Source organism: Phasianus colchicus, chromosome 5 (genome assembly GCF_987193195.1).
Source record: "Phasianus colchicus chromosome 5, bPhaCol1.hap1.1, whole genome shotgun sequence".
NCBI lineage: Eukaryota > Metazoa > Chordata > Aves > Galliformes > Phasianidae > Phasianus > Phasianus colchicus.
The window spans coordinates 18,780,496-18,794,715 of NC_143440.1; the positions used below are offsets into that span (position 1 = coordinate 18,780,496).

General features: G+C 40.4%; 1 protein-coding gene across 1 annotated transcript; it reads left to right on the forward strand.

Moving 5' to 3' along the window:
* The first annotated feature begins 3,775 nt into the window (after nt 1–3,775).
* FADD (Fas associated via death domain) lies at nt 3,776–7,926 on the forward strand. Its single transcript, XM_031593309.2, has 2 exons — nt 3,776–4,367; nt 5,129–7,926. The coding sequence occupies exons 1-2, from the start codon at nt 4,067–4,069 to the stop codon at nt 5,413–5,415; spliced, it is 588 nt and encodes a 195-aa protein (XP_031449169.1). The 5' UTR covers nt 3,776–4,066; the 3' UTR covers nt 5,416–7,926.
* Nucleotides 7,927–14,220: the final 6,294 nt, after the last annotated feature.

Sequence of the window (14,220 nt, forward strand, 5' to 3'; positions counted from 1 at the left end):
AAAAATACCCTTTTGCCAATTCCACAGTCAGCCCAGACAACCTCATGAATACCAACATGCAGCTTGTAAAGAAACAGCAGTAGAACATCAAGGTCTCATTAGTTTGATTTCAGTTTGCACCTCTGAAGATATCTGTTGACCATCTTGTCATCCTGCATATTATTTAAAGCAACTACAACATCAGTAAGACGCCTTTACAAGACTGTAAAGATACAGTCATGATCTTTTCAGACTTTCACCTCCTTCTGCTCTGTAAAACCAGACAGGAATTCATACAGAAGTACATTCTTTGTGCCATGCAAACCCAGGAGCTAAGCTTTTCTCTGATGGGACAGGACTGACACGATAGCAATGATTTAAACTTCAAACATATCAAAGGTAAGCAAAGTATGTACCTACAAAGCAGCAGGTATATGGCTCAAAAAAAAAAAAAAAAAAAAAAAAAGCAAAGAAAAAAATACATAGATTAAAATTTTAAACTCTATGTGTTTGTAGCCTTTGCTATATGTCTCAGGAGAAGCATTTCTTTGAATATCTTCAATATTATCTCAAATTTGAGCGTGCTGTATTGCTACCAGCATCTGAATTAGCTTGTTTAAAATTAGTTCTGCTGTGTCAATTGCACACTCAAGCACATCCCTTGTTAGATAAAAGAAACTGGCTAAAAAGAGATGGTTAGTATGCATAGAAAACTATCTGTCCTATGAGGAATAAGTTGCTTGACAGTATTCAAGAAAATAGTCATCAAAGCTGGACTTAACCACTCATATGTTTGCTAATGAGCACTAATAGCAAATTAGATTACATCAGATTGGATTAGAGCTCCCAGAGAAAATGTCACACACTTTCATCAGCTGTGTAGCAGATTAGACTATGATTCCAGTGTAAAGAAGGAAGGCAACACGAAATTCAAGTTGCCTTGGCTGGAAAGAATCATAGAATTGTTTGAATTGGAAAGGACCTTTAAAGGCCATCTGGTCCAATGCCCCTGCATGGAACATGGACACCTACACTAGATCAGATGCTCACAGCCCCATCCAGCCTGATCTTGAATGTCTCCAAGGACGGGGCATCCACCACCTCTCTGGGCAACCTGCACCGGTGCCTCAGCTCTCTTACTGTAAAAAATTTCTCCTATATCCAGTCCAAATCCCCCCCTCTTTTAGTTTGAAACCACTTCCCCATGTCCTATCACAATAGGCCTGCTAAAGAGTCTGTCCCATTCTTTCTTTTAGCCCCTCTCTAGATATTGAAAGGCCACTATCAGCACAAAGCATCTTCCAAAAATTCTGTGAAAGCTGAGTCAATCACCTACGGTCAGGACAGTGGTGTACATTTCATGAGAACGTTCTTACTCTTGTGGGCACGTAAATTAATCTGCTGCTTTTTAAAGCAGTTCTTTAGTAAGTCATAAACCCAGCCCACAGGTATTCACATGCCATGACTGCACAACACCTGAGAATGACAGCCCTGTGTGTTGCTGCTTCACTTCCCCACTCTTTAAATGTGTTTGTTCCTATATGTCCTAGTGACCGATACCTTTCTAATTCTCGGCAGTAATGAATCATTTTGCCCTCCTTGCCCTCCTCCTTCAGCGGAGTTGAAATCAAAACAGCTCAGCACGGTGCACTCCAAAGCCTCGAGCTCCCTCTGCAGCATTTGGGAAGGAATAGTCATGCCTCAAGGAACCTATGTGGTAGGGAACCAGATCGTTTAATTTCTGGGAAATGTCTGCTGAAATCTGAGCTGGTCTAGCAAATCGTTTCCACTAAATTTTATTCTAATGAGACGCCGTTATGATCTGTTGACCCTGGCAAATATTTTCCTTGCAAACCCCACCCCAAATCACTTTCAAAGGAAACAACCGGAGAAAAGCATGTTTACTCCAGGATTTTCATTTGTGAATGTGCAGTTAACAGCTCAGATTCAGACATAACAGAAGGTGTTACTAAAATACTATGTCAGACATTAAAAGGGAGTTCAAAAGCATTTAAGCAATGAGTTATGTCTAAAATGATGATTTATATTGTATAGTTCTGTGTTACTAATTTAGATTCCCTGAGAATTACACAGATGTATGGGATTGCTTTCACACCTCCTCATACATCAGTGCAGAATGTGGCCACTGAGTTCATACAAACCTATGAAAATCTCAACTGATGTTGATTTCAACTGCATGTCAAGGGACTGAGAATAAAGGTATAAATTACACTGATTTATGTAGGCTTCCTTCATGTAGGCTTGTTTCTGAATTGAGCACAAGCTATGTGCCATGTGATTTGGTCCCTCCTTACATGCTTTTGCTTTATAGAGTAATTGTTTTGGCAATATTAAAGTGAGATTTTAATTAATTAATTTTGTTTGTTTGTTTGTTTGTTGTTGTTGTTTTTTACCTCTTATATTGCAATTGGGACTTCTGTCTGCTTTCTAAATTAATCTACGCATATTCCTCCTTGGTATCACACTACACATTTTATTCATGTTCATTCCTCCACACGCTGAAGAATCTTCAGGACCGCAGAGAGAAAATACACCCCTGAGAACAGGCACATCTCATCCCTCCTGTGATCTTGCAATATCCAATTTGTAGCAACTAGGGAACTCCAAAAAAATCTGCTTTAAACTGGTTTAGTTCACAGATGGACTTCATGTCTGTAGCTAGTTCTGTAAATTGGCTTTCTTCATGATATGCAAGACTGGATCTGCATAACAGACTGAAACAGGATGCTGAAAATCTAGCAATTTTATTTAAGGAGAGCTTGTGCCTGTGGGAGTTTTAGAAACGTTTTGGGAGTAGTAGGAGTTGTTCCTCAGCTTGGAATGTGAGACTGGGGAAGGAGATGTGAAAAAATGATAACTTCCAGGTTTGTGTATCTGCAATTGCAATCTATGCCAAGAATCATAGTTCTATTTGTGTACTGCAAGGACAATAAATTGAAGGATGTACTAGAAACAATCTAGTAATGGGGTAGCCTGGGGAATCAACCAAAGGAGCAAGGAAAGTCCTGAATTACCTATCTGTGCTGTGAGACAAACCACTATGGTTGCTCTGAACTTTAGAGACATACCAAACAATGGCATGAACTTGAACTTTCCCATTCAACATAAGTTCACAACCCTTCACCTTGTGTAAGAATTGGACACTAAAGATTTGCCCTGCTTCTTCTGTTCTAAAGGTCAGGAGTTATTTCATGTCACAATTAATCTTTGCAAGTAATAGGACTGCCAAGACAAGTCCTGTGTTGCTAGTGAATGGCTCAGGCCTTTGGGAGCAGCAGAGACAGCACAAAGAGGGCAGACGCTCCTTTCTTGAGCAGCTTCCAGGGACATAATGCACGTAGCAGTATCTCTCTGAGAAAGGGGCTCTGATACTGCACTTCTTACTTTCTGTTGGGTCCTTTCATCAGTGTATAACCCCAAATAATCCTCATCCATTTAGCTGGTAGTTAAAACATTAAGTGATAAAGAGTAAGAAAGCTTGTAATTGTGCACTTAATGGGGAACCTACAGGCCTCCCAGCTGAGGCATAGATGAATTACTATAATGACAGCCCAATCAAAGCCAGGTGTAGGGAACTGGCACTTCTGCTTGAGCAGCAGGAGACGGGCAATCTCACATTTGGCTCCAAGCACACGTTTTTAATTCAGTACCACGAGACAAGTCAGTTAATCTCCAGGGTATTTTGAGCACTGTGTGGTTCCTAAGCATCTGAGCAGCCTCATGTGAAGGGGGCCCGCTTCCTCCTAATAAATTTGAGGCACATGAGTCCCTTTGCTCTCAGACACAAACTGCGTGGCACAGCTACTAGGCACTACCACACCTTCGAGAAGCACCAGCCGCCATTTTCTGACGACTGCGGGAGAGCCCGCCGCCGTGACGTCACTTCCGCCCCGGCTGGAGCGGGTCAGCACCCCGCCGTAGCGGGGCCGGGCCGGGGCGGGCTTCGTGTTCCCGCGATAGCACTGCGGAAGCGCGAGTGAAATTCGCCGCCGGGGTGGAGTTCCGCCGGTCTGTTCTGGAAGCCCGTGCCTGTCTTGGTGTCAGCTGCGCTGTAGGCCTCAGCCCTATGGATCCCTTTCTGGCTCTGCTGAATTCTTTGTCCGCCTGTCTGTCTGCCAGCGAAGTGAGCGCACTGAAGTTTCTGTGCCAGGACAAAATTGGGAAAAGGAAGCTGGAGTCTGTCCAGAGTGCCAGGGAGCTCTTCATCTGCCTCATGGAGCAGCAGCTGATTTCAAGATACAATGTAGATTTGCTTAAAACCATGTTTAAGAGCATTAAAAGAGAAGATTTGATCTTACAGCTGGAGCAGTTCATAGAAGATGGAGAAGCCAACGCTCCCGATGAGCAGCCTGACTTGGAGGAAAGACGTAGGTGCAGCTTTTTATTTTTTTTCATTATTTTTTTTTCCAAGTGATCCCAGTAAACGTGTGGTTGAGAAGTGAAAGTGCTCAGCCATCAGTTCCCAGCTGTGGCTGCTGCTAACGGTGCTGCTGCTGTGCTTAACTGCTGCAGGGACGGTGTCATACCCTGGAAGTGTACCATGAGGGCAGCATATGCTGCAAACAGCTGCTCCTTTAGCCCTGGTCACAGAGTTACAGAATCCTAGGGTTTGGAAGGGAACTCTAGAGAGTCCAACCCCCTAAAGTCTTGCTAAAATAGGTTCGTTAAAGCAGGTTGCACAGGTAGGCAGTTAGGTAGGTCTTGAATATCCCCAGAGAAGGAGATTCCATCGCTCTCTGGGCAGCCTGTTCCTTTGCTCTGTCACTCTGACAGTAAATAAGTTCTTCCTTGTATTTTTATGGAACTTCCTGTGTTTCACTTTCTGTATGTTGCCTCTGGCTCTATTGCACGTCACTGAAAAGAATCCACTCCTATCAGCGTGACTCCTGCACTTCAGATACTTACAAAGAGTTATTAGTTTTCTCTCACTCTCTCCTCTCCAGACGGAGGAGTCCCAAGTCTCTCAGCTCTCAGCCTGGTGGTCAATTGGAAGTCCTGCTCTGTACTAGGAGCTTCCAGAACACGCAGTAGCTTTTCATTATGAGTGATACATCAAGAATAATAGTGTTTTGCTTAATAAAATTATATTTCTTTGTATATCCTCACATACGTATTTCTGCTGTTTCAGGTTTGCAGAAGGTGGTTATCGAAGTTATATGCGAAAACGTTGGGAGAGACTGGAAAATGCTGATGCGAAAACTTAACCTTTCTGAAGCGAGATTGGAGGAAATAGAAGAAGCCAAGCCCCATAATTTGCGGGAGCGGTTGTTTTGGTCACTTCGAACGTGGCAGAAATTGAAGGGGAAAGATGCAAAGGTGACTGACCTAATAAAGGCTCTTCGAGGCTGTAATATGAATTTAGTGGCAGACATAGCTGAACAGAAGCTCTCGCGTCTGAACACAGAGAACATGTGAAATGAAGAGAAAAACACTTTCACATCACAGATGCAAATGAAGAAAGAAGTAAAAGTGCCTTTTGATCATCTGGACCCAAATCACTGTCATTGGCTCTGTTAATTCTGCCATTAATTTATGTGCCTTGAAATTAATAGGTTAATTTCAGATCAGGTTATAACTAATGGAAAACAAATCCTTCGTTTCAGGCAATGCTTTGCAGTTGGTGCTTCCTTTAAGAGATTTTAACTTTTAGAATACAAATACACCACTTTGCAAAAATTCTGAGACTTTAGTATTGCCTCCCACCTGAAAATAAGATGTACTTTATTGTAGATTCCTTACAAACGCCTTGTCTGTAATTACATCCATGGGACACTTCTGAGGGAACTGAAAATTTCATCAGGAGGTTGGAATATTCATATATATGTATATATATACTTTTTAAATGATCTGTTTGTAACTAGTGTGAAAGGGGGAAGGAAGCTGAGCTCTTAGCTATGTAGTGAGTCTTCTCTTTGCTTTGAGTAGCATAAGGTAATATCTTCCATAATTTTTGAACACCTTTGCTATCAGTAAAAGAACACAAAGAAGACTGTAACCTCAGTCTGTAAGACATCAGTGCAATAGGACTCATAACTACTGTAGTGGGTTTTTTGGCAAAAAATGTGCCTGAATTGAAAAACAGTCCTGTTGAAATTAATTATCAAGTGCCTTTACACACAGACTCACAGAATGGTTTAGGTTGGAGGATGCCCCTGGAGATTATGTGGTCCAACTGCCCTGCTGAAGCACAAGTACATAGGGCAGGCTGCACAATACCATGCCCAGGCAACATTCCAGAGGAAAGATACCATGACTTCTCTGGGCATCCTGTGCCAATGCTCTGTCACCTGCATAGTACAGAAGTGATTCCAGATTCTTAGGTGGGAAACATCATCCTGAGAGTGATGTTTTCCTGGAACTGTCAAAGAGATTGTACCTTACGGATGTTTACAGCAGACTGTTGTTTTTTTTTTTTTTTCATTGCCTTGAACGTTTTAAGATTTTCTATAGCTAGTCATCTCATAATCCATATCAGGGAGTCTGGTTATGTCTGCTGGATGCTGCAGCTCACCTCATCAGTCAGCTACAGTTATCTGTGGTCTTGGTTGAAAAAAATAAAAAATAAACATATGCAGTAACAGAATCTTAGAAAGCAAAAATGACTTGCTTTTAGTCAAGGAGCATGAAAGCTTGTGGGAAGAGTACTAACTTTCTCTCCAGTGATATTCTGTGAAGATCAGATATCTTTTGTCATTCTTGGTTTGAGTACTACCAGAACTGGTAGTACTTCCAAGTTCTCTGCAATTCTTTACTTTGTTGCCATTCCTTTACGCTTCTAGAAATGGCTGTAAGCAACTCACAGTTGAAGGATCATTTGTAAAATGAGACCAGACCTAAAAAAGTACAGATTTCATGCCTAATGTAACACTGGAAAAAGCTGTATGTGCTTCAAGACACGTAGGGCAATGGAAGCCTATTTGTTATGCCAGAGGGGAAAGTTCTCTGATATTATTATTGTTCAGATGAGTTGTATTGTTACAGCGAACATTTATCTAACTACATAGATGATTCCTAAAGAGGAAGGCTTCCTTTTTTTTTTTTTTTTTTTTTTTGGCTACTGTACCCATGTGACTTGGCTTTGTCCAAGTTCTTGTTGCATGGTGCTACTACTGTGAAGACCAAGTATCAGCATGTAGTATTACATCACTACTCTGTATAAATGTTGTTACAGTCATAATTTTCAAGTTTTTGTTGAAGTTGGTGCTTCTAGTTCAGAAGATTACCCTTGAATACTTGATTGTAGTTGATGGAAACTGCTGTCATGTGAACTTCTTATTTGGGCTTTCCCTTTAAAAAATGCTTGCGAGGATCATTTAAATCACATTAGTTGACTATATGTGAGCAAAGAACAATGGGTAATATGAAAGTTTCCTCTGGTTTTTGACAGGTGCAGTTCTTTAAGTGCTTGCTCCAATACTTGGTCAGCATCAATTCTCAGTTCCAGAGTTCTGGTGGGAGATGAAATGCTGCACTTCCGCTCAGAAGTTTTAGAGATGTTTTTAATAGTGTTGGTCCCCATTCTGCAGTATTTGAAGATTTTTATTTTTTTTTACTTCATGTATTTTAATGATCTTTGTGAGCAGAGTGGAAGAGAAGTGAAGTTAGCAAAATGAGTTATGTTTGTGGTGAAGCAGTCTGCAGCAGTTCCAAGTTTAGTCTGTCCACTAACATGTTTTACTTATCTACTTGTCATAAATCTTCTGGTTTTTATCAAAGATACATCTATCTGGAATATTAAAAAGAAGTATATTGCCTACTGTATATAATCAGGGTATCTTTAGAATCATTAGGAATAGCAGTTGTAGCCAAATGTTCATGTGCAAGGAATCTCCTGCCTTAGAAAATGTAAAACTTTAGGATTTGTGTGTAGTTTTATACCGTGTAATCTTGTGCATGTTTCATTAAATATATTTCTTTAAAAGCAAATGAAATGGAACTGGATTTGTCTTATAGGATTGCTGTTTATGAGGAGATCTCTAGTGAGGAGAAAATAAATGGTGGGGACACTTAATGCAAGGAGTGGTGGTAAACAGGGCTAGTCTTACCATGTCCTTGGAACATCAGAAAGGACAGGAGGGCCAGGGGGAAGTAGTAGTAGATTTGAATGCTTTTGCCTGGGGAGATATACAAGAAAAAAAATTTCTGCCAGCCCTTAGGAGCCTAAAATTGAATGCAGTGTATGCATAGGACATAGAACTTTTATGAGTGACTGTATTAAAATTGATTTTCTTACTTTTTCTATACTAGTCATGCTGTGGTAAGGATATTGCAGTTGTTTTATAATTAAAATTGTAGTTTACGCCTTGTACTAAACCTGCAGGCTCCTAGAGAATGCATTCAGAAGTGTTATTCTCTGAAGTCTCTTCTGATAATAGAGTATTAGTGAGCGCTTAACACTTTAAATGCATAAGGCAAATAACTTAATTACTCATTTTATCAAATTCTCTCTGTGATAATCTGCAGGAATATCTGTGAGAATCACTAAAGTGTTTGTTTTTGCTCTTGTCTCTTGAGAATATTTTGCAGCTTTGAAAAGACAACATGTCAAAACACACTGAGAGTAAAAAGCAGTATTTCAGGAGAATCTGATATTGGCAGATTGTTTTCTTTCTGTCCCTTCATAGTCTCTTTCACTATGTGCCTGCCATTTCCTTTGATACTTGAAGATGTTCATAATTGTATATTGCACGTTGATTTTTTTTAAGGAGTTGCATTTTTTTTTTCATGACAGTTTGAGAGAAGTTTTCTAGACTTATAAATTCCCCCTGCACAAGTTGGTTTTCATGACTACTTCAAATGCAATGTTTTGTTTTCCATTTTTCTCCATTCCTCAAACACAGGCAGCTGCATTTCCTCCATCCTTTGTTTCACTCCTAAAATAATGGGCTACTTTATGAAATCTAATTGCTTCATTTAATTGTCTAATGCAGACAGCTTAGTAACACATGCTGTACCTCAGAGCTCTCGCTGGCACTCAGCATGTCTTTAATACAGATTCTTTTGTTGATTATTTTTCAATTTCAGTTTGATTTCTAGTCACTGTCTTTGTTTCTCCCATGATTACCAGAAGGTGGTTTGTGTTTTTATTCCCATTCTCTACATAGATCACCTATCTCCTTAAAATATGTTCCAGCATGGAAAATATTGTTCCAAGTTGTTTTCCCTTTATGACTTATTACTTCTTTCCTCCACCAGTGTTTTTATTGCGAGTTTAAAGGATGCACCAGTAGAACTGCGAAAACCAGTTCACTGCTTCAACAGCATTCCATAAGAGCAAGAATTATGGGGGTCAGATGAGAGGCATGGGGCTTTGATGCCTGTGAGTAGTACAAGAACTCTGGAAGAATCTGTTTTCGTAACAGTTCTCATAGTGGAGGCTTTCTCCGTATTGAGAGGGTATTTTGCAGTGGGTTCTGGGATCTGTAGGCTTAGGAGGAAGCACAAATGTACACAGCTGCCTGTAAAGTTGGATTAATGAAGAAAGAACAGATGGGCTTCTATGCAATAGACTCACATGCATTCTTAATGACTACGTGGGCATAAGTTTCTTCAGATCTATTTCTTCCAGTTTCCCCTCGAGAGCATTACTCATTCACTTCTTAAAACAGACCATTTAAAAACAAAACATTATTAAACATGTTAAAAAATGTGTTGCATTGCTGATGCTAGTCAAGTTTAAATTCACTAATTCCTGTACTTGGATAAGTATTGGAGATGGAGGTGTTTTTTCCTTGTTTCCCAAACAGTCTGTGCTCGCAGTTCTGCATGTTAGTGGTGATGTAGCTTTCCCTTCTTTCTGCCTTGAGTTCAGTTTGTCAATTCAAAGGTTAATTTCATGTCTCTGACAGCTCAGTACTTAAGACAGCTTTCAATCTATATAATAACTGGCTGTTGTAGAAAAGTTAAGGTTTTTGAAACTGTGTACTTTAAGACTCTGAAGGGGTTGATATTTTATCTAATATATATTGTATAATACATTGTAAAGCTATTCTCGAGGTTCACATCTCTAGTACAGTGTAATAAGTACCTTTGCTAAGAAGAGTAGCTTAACATTAACTTTGTGTCACAAAGTTCTGAAACTGGCATTTTTACTTCATAGTTTTCTGGCCTTTGGATCAGACTGTTGTGCTGTGTGAAATTACAGAAGATGAAATTTGGACCCTTGTCAAGGAGATGTATAGAGATTCAATGGGGCTTTTATGTCGATGACAGATTTACAGGTGAGTCTGCTGGTAAGGACTTCTATGTAAAGCAGTAACACTGCAATTAAAAATGCTCACAATCTTTATTCACTTCTACTTCATAATTCCATTATTCCTGTTGATCACAGCTGGATTATTAGCTCTAGAAAATAATTTGCACAATTTAATAAGAGTGCTTCTTATTGTAGCCCAACTTAACAGCTTTGCCACTGCCTATAGTGAAGATTTGCCAAAGGTGCTGTATGACAGTATTTCTGTACACTGGTTGGGAAGTGATTGTGTGTGCAAACCTGGCACCAGATTTATGTACAGCGAGCATATAAGCTACGAGGATAGTTTTATATAAAAATCATAGAGTCATAGAATGGGCCTGGGGTGAAAAGGACCACAAGGGTTATCTAGTTTTAACCCCACTGCTGCATGCAGTGTCCACTAGACCAAGCTGCCCAGAGCCACATCCAGCCTGGCTTTGAATGCCTCCAGGGATGGGGCATCCACAACTTCCTTGGGCAAAATTGAGCCTCAAAATTATTCTTGCTACAACCTCTTGAATTTTAAGAATTTTAAGCATTTTAAGCATTTATACTTAAATTGAAATTTAAGCATTTAAGCTTGTAGTTCTAGACAAAATTACCTCATTTTTTTCCCACTCTTTTGCAGAATGTTTAATATTTGTTTTTTGAAAGATTTGTAGTTTTTTTTTCTTTATAAAAAAAGAGGTTCCTGCATCTAGATCCATCTGTTAAATAAAAAAGGGGAACCAAAGATCTGACCATTAGAGCTTAATGCTTTGCTTTTTTTTTCCCTCAACCAATAGTCTCCCTGAGAGTTGGTTCCTGTAGCTTCTAGGCATAGTGCCAAATTTTGAAAAAAAAAAAGTTGCAGAGAAAACGGGAATGAAAAGGGTGCAGCACCTGGCAGGTCTGGGCCCATGGTTTCTGAGTTCTAAATCCTGTATTCTTTCTTTATGCCGTGTTAAATGGGGGCAGAATTTAGTCACAACTTCCTGGCTGTGAAGTCCCTAGTGTGGGAAACTCTGGTTAGCCGGAATTACCCTCAAAGCCATTATTCCCATGGCAACTGCTTTGCGCGAGAGTGCACAGGGCATGTGGCTGCAGCAAGCTCCCTCCTGGCTATCCAGCTAGCTGAATAATGCTGGGAAGCTGTTACTAATTGGGAGACTTGCTGCGGTCTCTGGTAGCTGACCGTGTCAGAAAGCCTAACTCCAAGTGCAGGAACATTGAGCAGAATTCCTGACTTGATTTTCTCCCTTCACTGCCCCATTGAGATGGGGAAAATGAGAGAGTGCAGTCCTAGAAATTAAAGCGTTTGCCTTTGACATTTCCTAAACATCAGCTGAGCACATGGTGCTTCCATTTCTGCGTCTAACCTGGGCTGTAAAACTCAAACTTGTGTGTCTAACTGCGTGTTTGTGCATGAAGTAAGTCATATATATGCAGATGAATTAAAGCTAATGTGAGCTAAAAAAAAAAAGGCATGTACACTTCTAGCTAACAGCTACTTGTAGCTCTGTCATACGCCCCTTAAATAAGTGGACTTCATTATACAGTTCTTTCCTTCAAAACATTCTACTTTTTACAAAAATTAGCACTTCATATATAAAACAATGTTGTCTCTTACTATACATTGCTTCTGAATATCAAGTTCCACACTTAGGCTGTGAGCTGTAAGGGATATTAAGAGGTACGGTGTATAATATGGTGTATAATAGATAACTGCAGGTACCAGTCTCTTTGTTCCATACAGCATTTTTTTTCTTTCATTTCCTGGACCTTCACCATTACCAGCATTCCAGCCCTGGCTCACTTTGAGCCTTTCTCACAGAACCAAATGAGATCACCTGTGGTCTTGTGTTATGCTAACACAATACATGCCACTACCATAACAACCTGACTGAACAGAGGTACTCAAAAACAGTGGGCTTCACTGTGGACGTGGCCCTTATTTCCATCCTGGCTTCAGTGCACCAAGCAGGTGCGGAGCAGGGAGGTGTCTGATCTAAAGCAGCCCTTCAGCACTGCAGTCTCCTCCTGCTGCAGGACCTGCCAGCAAAGAGAGATGACTGCTGCTTGGGGTTAAGCTATGGGGAGCTCGGATTGTTCTGTGAGGTCTGAGAAGTTCCCACGGGTTAATTTAGCGGAATTCAAGAAGGAATTATGGAGAAATTAGGTCAGTTCCTTTTACTGAAATAGCACCTATGGTGCCTCATAGGCTTATCTCTTTTTCTCCTTTAATGATTACTTTCATCCATTATCTCCCTCCTACAAACTCATACCCCTGCACATTGTAAATGTTGAATGATTATCATACAGAAGCCAGAGGGAAGACAAATACTAGTTTTCCTGATGGTTTGAAGAGGACTTCGACATTGCTAGAATCATCCCAAGCTGTTCAGGCAGCTTGTTCCAGTGGGTTTTAATGGTTTCAAATAGGATATGGCAGCCTCAACTGTAGGAAAGTGGGCACTGGTAGAATTGCCCCAGTACCTGTATCCTGTTTTTTTGAAGTGTTATCATGTCAGATGTTATAGCAGCAGTGGCAGCTTCCTGTTTTCTCATGCAAAGAGAGGCAGTGGGCAGCTGCTGGCTAAAGAATGCTGCTGGCTTCTTTCAGTCACGTATTTTGGTATCGCAGAGGTGGTGTTATTGAAGGCAGACAAAACAGCTTCTAACCATGCAATTGAACTGAGCCACAGGACCTGAAAAAGCCTTTCTTTGTGCGCTCATAAAGAACTTACTGAACTGCTAAGAACTTACTGAAGACCATAAACATGAACTTTTCTGCAGCATTTTGGTTGCAAACTGATAATGGTATGAGATGCTCTGTATGAGCACTGAAAGCTGGGAGTCCTTTCCCCATTGTGACTGCTGTGCATCCTCACCTTTCTGCAAAGAATGTGATAAAACGGCCCCATCCAACAAAGCATTGCTAGATTTGGTACCTAACACTTTAAATTCAGGATTGTGGATTTGGACTGGTGTGAAGTTTGATTAATCTTTTTGCTGAAAGAATATAGTACTGTAAGATTTATTTTTGTTGCATAAGTGTCACTGAAAAATCTCCTTACTAGCTGGGTGCTTGTGGATGTGCAGTAGCAAGCACAATTTTTTGTGTAACTTCCATCTACTCCCACAAACCTGTTGGTATATGGCTTAATGATATAGTGGATTCAAACTTGGGCTGTGTTATTTTGGAGAAAAAAAACTGTGCAGTTTATTATGGGAGACAAAGAAAGTGTTAGATGTGAGAATGACGTGTCTCCCCAATTCACATACGCTTGTGTATGTGTACATACGCATATCTCTGTGTATATATGTATACATATGCATACATACACACACCCTTAAATAAAGCTATTTGATATCATCTGGAAAACAAGATTTTCCTGACAGTGCTATTTCTCAATACTGTTTCTCAGAGTTACATCTATTGCTGTAAGCTGTAAAGAAATACATCCCTCTGACAATCTCCAAGATCAGCCCCAGTTTTGCCTGAAACAGTTGTGTTGTATTTCAGGGCCAACACTAAATACCATGTACAGATGCAGGGCCAGCTGCTGCAGCTTCAAGATCAGGCAGAGAAAAAGTGATTTTAAAGCAGTGTTTCAGTCTCACAAATTTAAATGCAAGAGTTGGCTTATTTCCTAGTATACATTAGAGCAGTCATGGGTTTCTATTACGATCAGCATTTTCCTTCAGTGTAATACTTGAGGCCAGTACAAATCAGTGATGCTGACATTAACCCTCTGGTCTTTACCTCGTTACAGCTGCTGCCTGCAAGAGTGAGAGTCAACATCAATTCTTTAATAAGCGTCCACATTTTAGAAACAGTGCGTGTGACCAAAATGAATGGAAGGATCCTTCCTTCTCCTTGTGCACACTTTGAGGTAAGTTGTCTGTGGTGCAGATGCTACTCTCTCCCAAGCTGTCAATGGAGCAACCTGACTCCCAGCCTGTCTATAAATGATTAAGGAAGAAGATAGGTGAGTTTCATCTGC

What these genes read in the sequence shown, in the direction of transcription:
- FADD (XM_031593309.2), top strand. Translation starts at nt 4,067, where the DNA reads ATGGATCCCTTTCTGGCTCTGCTGAATTCTTTGTCCGCCTGTCTGTCT. An exon ending in GCCTGACTTGGAGGAAAGAC is followed by an intron (nt 4,368 to 5,128) that starts GTAGGTGCAGCT and finishes CTGCTGTTTCAG; the next exon opens with GTTTGCAGAAGGTGGTTATC.